Raw genomic sequence first — 6,116 nt, 5'->3', positions numbered from 1 at the left:
CACGTGTAGTGTTGAATAAGAAAGTTACTGTGTATACTGGTAAAATTGGGGATTTTCACCAACATAATGTGAAAAGAAATAGAATTGATAAGGAATTGATGTTTGGCGATTCACCAATAGAATTCCATTGTAGAATAACTTGGTTGAACAAATACAATCGGGCTGAGCATGTCGCCATACTCAGAATATATATCAAACGACAGTGAGATGCATCTATAGAATGACCCGATTGAAGCGTAATCGGACTGAGCAATTTTGTAGTAATGCTCAGATATAAATAAGTTCATATAGTTGAACCTTTGAAGGTGTTATCTTGGATAGTTTTAGAAAAGATTATCCCAGTTAGCCTAAAGCGTAGCTGGGCTGAGTTTTTTGCTATGAAGCTCAGAGATGACGTTAATACATAGAGTTTGATTCTATGCATATTGTTTTTGGTTGAGAGGATCAATGTCATTCAACCGTACCAAGCGATGTTCTCTATCCAAACTTGGCGGTGCCTCCAAGGGATAGATTGCATCCAACACTTGGGTTTTCAAAGTCCTAAAAGTTCGGAGTTACCCAGTTCACAAATAGGACCGAGCCAGAGGGTCGACGCCATTTACTCGGACCAACACACAGTGCACTTCTCTATGTTGGCTTTTTGAACTTCAGGGATTTGTGTTTCACGCCGAAGCCAGGCAAGAGGGTCAAAGTCATATACCTGGACCCGATACTTTAGTCGTATGGTATGGGACATTTTTCAAGCCTAACGCACTCGCAACACTTGCCTTATCACCGGCCTCAGTTAATTATAAGGATTTGAACAGGCAAGAGGGACGCTCTGGTCTGTACTAAGCTAGACAATTGATGCCATTCAGCTGGGCTTCAGAGTGTGCATTTAGTATTCTATGCACTTCCAAGTGCAAAAATGTTGGAGCTTGGAATTTTTGCAAGTAAAAATGAGGCTTTTTCACTTGACCGGGCATGCTGAGCATTTGAACCAGGTTTTGTAGAGCTGATAAATATTTGATCACAAAGTCTTCTATACCAGCTAGGTTCTCTTGGGTTTGAACCTGCAGTGTGTCTAGTTGGAGGGGTTAACCACCAGTCCGAACTTGACCAGGCGCTGTGCGCTTGAACTTGGATTTCTGTATTGTAGCCGCGCTCGGGTTATCAAAATTCTTGGCTTTTCTGAGGACCCAGTCACCAGGTTTGAAGACACGTTCTCTAAGTTTTCTATCATGACTGCAGTTCATGTTTTCTTGATATTTGACTAATTGTTGAAGAGATGTATCCCGACGTTCATCAATAAGAGCTTTGTCATAAGCTAAGACTTCATCTTCAATTCGGATTTTTCGCGCTTGATTAAATTTTGTTGGCGCCATGATTTCTGTTGGGAGTACTGCTTTTGCACCATATGCTAAAGAGTATAGTGAAAAACCTGTGGACCTTCTAGGAGTAGTCCTATATGCCCATAGGACAGCAGGCAGTTGACGAACCCAGTTGCCTTTAGCTCCAGTAAGCCTTTTCTTAAGGGTATCTAGGATTACCCTATTAGTAGCCTCTGCTTGGCCATTTGCTTCAGGATGGTAAGGAGCAGAAAAGTTATGCTTTATGCTCATAGACCCACAGAATTGTTGCATCTCTGTGGAGCCAAATTGGGAACCGTTATCTGATACTAATTCTGAAGGTACTCCGAACCTGCAGATAACATCACACCACAGAAATCGCTTTACATCAGTAGTAGTTATTGAAGCCAAAGCTGTGGCTTCGACCCACTTTGTAAAGTAGTCAGTAGCCACCAACAAAAAACAAACTCTTCCAGGTGCCCTAGGCAAAGGTCCCACAATGTTGAGCCCCCATTTTGAGAAAGGCCAAGGGCTAAGAATTGGGTGCAATTCTGTGGCTGGTAGTTTTCTAACTTTAACATGTTTCTGGCATGACACACAAATTTGAGTGATTCGTTTTGCGTCTCTTTGCATGTACGACCACCAATAACCCTACGTTAAAGCCTTGTGGGCAAGACTGCGACCTCCCGAGTGATTCCCACAAACACCTGCATGAATTTCTTTAAGTATCATTTCGCCTTGCTCTGGGGTAAAACATCTTAACTGTGGCTTGAACCCCATTGGTCTTTTGTAAAGTCGAGCAACTCTTTCTTTAGTGAACAATACTGCGAATTTCCATGCCTCTCGCTTAACCTTCTGAGATAAAGCTTTCTCTATGGGGAGATTCCCTTAGTTCAGATACTCGATGAAGGGTAGCCTCCAATCAGATTTTCCCAGTGTCGAGATTTCTAAGTCCTTTATCTCTAAATCATCAAGAGTTTCCTCTTCAGATTCTGCTTTAGATTCAGACTTTTCGCTTTCGGTAGGGATGATGTCACCCCCAGTATCTTCATGGTCGCCCCCAATACTGCCAAGGTTACCACGGTTCATTCCTTGATCTGAATCATTGAATGTGGGATGCTTTCTTTTGAGTTGTTTGCGTAAGGATGCCAAAGTCTGGCGATCCTCAGCATTAACTAGATCTTTAGATTCTAAAGATGCACGATCTACCTGTTCTCTTTTTCTTTGTCGAGTGTTAACAACATAGACTTGTAATACGTTACACTCTATAACATATGCCTCATGAAGTCTCATTGGTTGTAGATTGATGCTCGGCTCTTGTTGGAAATCAATTTGGATTTCTCTTGGTTCATCTAGCTGGACAGCTGCAAAGAGGTAAGCTAGTGCATCAGCGTGCCTGATTTCATTCCTTGGCCTTTGAGTGATAGAGATTTTGTCAAATTGCACGTACCAATTTATGTATGGTATCCAAATATGCTGCCATCCTTTCATCTTTTAATTTGCTTGAAAAGTACCACCAAATTGATTAGCCACCAAGCGAGAATCTGTTAGCATTTGAATGTTCTTCGCTCCCAGCTTAAGTGCGGCATTCATACCATAGATAACAGCTTCATATTCGGCTTCATTATTAGAGGCAGGAAAGCCTAGTCTGACTGACCTTTCCATTTTTTGTCTTTCAGGGCTGATAAGTACACAACCTAGACCAGATCCGGATGCATTTTTTGAACCGTTGGTGAAGATGGTCCAGAGAGCTTGATTACTGTCAAGAATGCTTTCGCTTTAATCGGATGTCTTGGGTGAGAATTCCTCAGTTTGTGCAGGGAACTGAACATAATGATCAGGAAGTTGTTCTACTTCTACTAATTATGGACTAAATTGGATGTCATCCACAGGAAAATCTGCCATAAGAGAGGCTAGAGCATGCCCCTTTTCTGCAGTCCTTGGCTCATAAACAATATCATATGCTGAGGTAACTCGACCATTCAATCAACCTATTTGATTCCTCCTGTTTGCCGAGGGTCTTTCGTAGAGTATACTCAGTATAAACCATCACCGTTCTCCCCTGAAAATACGGCTTCAACCGCCGAGCTGCATGTACTAAGGCCAACACGACTTTCTCAATTTTGGAGTAACGACTTTTTGCTGCATTTAGTGTTTTGCTAACAAAATGAACCGGCTTTTCTTCAGAATCATCAACAAAATGATCAGACCGGCCGCAGATTCTGCAAACAAGATAAATTCCTACAGGTTCTCCAGCCTTTGGACTAACCAAAATTGGGGGAGAGGGTAAGGTAGACTTTGACTTCAGAGAAAGCCTTTTCACAATCTTCATTCCAGGTTGATGCACCTTTCAGAATCTGAAAGAATGGCTTACATTTATCAGAGTATCGAGATATGAAACGACCGAGAGCCGCAAGACGACCTAAGAGCCTTTGCACTTCCTTTATGCTGGTAGGGGGTGGCATGTCGAGAATAGCTCGAATTTGCTCCGGGTTAGCTTCAATTCCCCTGTGGGTCATCATGAACCCTAAGAATTTGCCTGAAGATAGGCCAAATGAACATTTGGCAGGGTTAAGCCTCATTTTGTATTTCTTTAGTCGATCAACAAAGATAGTATTAACAAGCTTTTGGTATGTGGCTCCAGCATTCTTTAGGCCGAATGACATAACAACATATCAATATAGGCCTATGTCTGTGATGAATGTTGTATACTCCTGGTCATCATAGTGCAGTACAATCTGATAATATCCTGAGCTTGCATCCATAAAAGATAGTTTATTGAAGCAATATATGTTGCATCCACCATATCTGACATTTTGGGTATAGGATAAAGATGCAGTGGGCAAGCTTCATTCATGTCTGTGAAGTCGACACAAATTCTGAGCTTCCCATTCTTCTTTGGTACTGCTACAATGTTGGAAACCCAAGTTGGGTATTCAACTGGTCGAATAAATCTAGCTTCTAATAATTTGTCAATCTCCTTGTTCACTAAGAGTTTCCTGTCTGGGGCCATTCTCCGTGGTTTCTGCCTTACCGGTTTGACTTTTGGGTCGATGTCTAATCTGTGACAAGCGACGCTAGGGTCAATACCAGGCATATCTGTTGGATTCCAAGCAAAGATAACTCTGTTACTTTTCAATAAGGCTACCAAAGCCTCTTTCTCTGTTTCAGAAAGTTCTTCAGAGATGAAGGTGGTCTGACTTTCTTCTTCTCCTATCTACACTTCTTTCATCTTATCGACTGTTGGAGGTCCCTTGGTTGGTGTCTCCCGAGGTGCTTTGGCTGCCCTCGTTGGTGCTCTGGTCCAGCCTTGCTATAATTGCTATTTCTGCTCAGTGTTGAGAATGGTGTATCCTCTGACCTCAGACTTTTTATAATCATCCATCGCATGCTCATGGCATTTCAGAGATGCAATCTGGTAACTTCGGATCTTACAAGTTCCCTCTATAGTTGGAAACTTAACAACTTGGTGATAAGTGGACACCACTGCATGCATTGCATGAAGCCAATTTCTACCTAGAATGACATTATATGTGGATGGGCAGTCTACTAAAACAAAGTCAACTCCTATAACCTTAGGACCTACTATGACTGACAAATTAATTTTACCAACCTTTTTAGCTGGAGCATCATTAAAGCCGATAATTGGAGTATCATCTTCATGAATAAGATCATCGTCGATATTCATGACAGAATAGCATCTAGAGAATAGGTAGGATATAGGCAGAGCTACCGGTGTCTATCAGAATTCTTTGGACTCTACCACAGCATCATTGTGAGGATAGTAAACTCCTCGCTCATCTTCTTCATTGAAAGTTAGTCATCCTTCTACAATAGTCTCAGCATAGAACCCAGATTTAAAGTTGATACTGTTTACGTGATTCCAACTACCAATTTTTTGAATCTTGTGCTTCATGCTCCATTTTCTTTCACGGTTGGATGAGCAAATAGTAGCCTGAGCATGACATACAACTATCACATTGTGCTCGATCAGATTTACATGAGCCAGCTTTTGACTACCCTTTAGATACTCCTTCAGCTGTCCCCCATCTGCCATTATGGAGATCTCCTTCTTGAATGCATAACAATCATTCAAAGTATGGCTGAAATCATTGTGATACTTGCATTTCTTTGACTTATCTCTCCTTCCCTCAGTATCAGGTTTCATAGGGAACAGCTTGGAGAGTTTTCCTTTGAGTTTGTCATATAATTATGAAAGATTGTCGCTGAGCTCTGGAAGAGTAAGATCTTTGCTTAGGCGGCCATCTTGTTTCTGACTCTGTGAGACGCCAGTTTTGGCATCTTTGTTATGTTTCTTTTTGTCTTTATCACGCTGTTGCTGTTCCTGCTTTCCTCTATCACTTGAAAAATCCTTTTGCTGCTTGTACTTTGAATCTTCCTGAACAGTAGCATACCTTTCTGCTCGCACTAGCAAATCTTAAATTGTTTCTGGAGGCTTCAGAGTTAGTGAGTTGTACAGACTAGACTTATCAAAAGGAATAGCATTTTTGAAAGCTTGCACAACAACATCATCTGGGACATTGTTGGCCTCCTTGAGCATCACCCTGAGTTTTCAAACAAGGTCTCGAATGCTTTCTCCCTTCTCCATGTGGAGGTTGAAAAGAGTTCCAGAACCTTTTATGGTCTTCTTGTTGTAGCAATAATGTTTTGAAAACTTGTTGGCGAGCTGCGGAAATGTATGGATTGAACGAGGACGGAGTTCGTTAAACCATGCCAAAGCTTCTCCGCTAAGGGTAGCTTGGAACATTATGCACATCAAAGCATCAT

The 6,116-nt window shown here is 41.7% G+C and overlaps 1 protein-coding gene across 1 annotated transcript; it reads right to left on the bottom strand.

Moving 5' to 3' along the window:
* Window positions 1-4,014: 4,014 nt before the first annotated feature.
* On the bottom strand, window positions 4,015-5,016 carry LOC147483880 (uncharacterized). The gene is made up of 2 exons (XM_086579668.1): window positions 4,764-5,016; window positions 4,015-4,427 (listed from the first exon to the last, which is right to left on the bottom strand). The coding sequence occupies exons 1-2, from the start codon at window positions 5,014-5,016 to the stop codon at window positions 4,015-4,017; spliced, it is 666 nt and encodes a 221-aa protein (XP_086435794.1).
* Between the last annotated feature and the right edge of the window lie 1,100 nt (window positions 5,017-6,116).

This window comes from Coptis chinensis, chromosome 8 (assembly GCF_015680905.1).
Source record: "Coptis chinensis isolate HL-2020 chromosome 8, ASM1568090v1, whole genome shotgun sequence".
Lineage (NCBI taxonomy): Eukaryota > Viridiplantae > Streptophyta > Magnoliopsida > Ranunculales > Ranunculaceae > Coptis > Coptis chinensis.
Note: the sequence above shows the minus strand (reverse complement) of the source record. Positions and strands in the feature narration are given on the sequence as shown.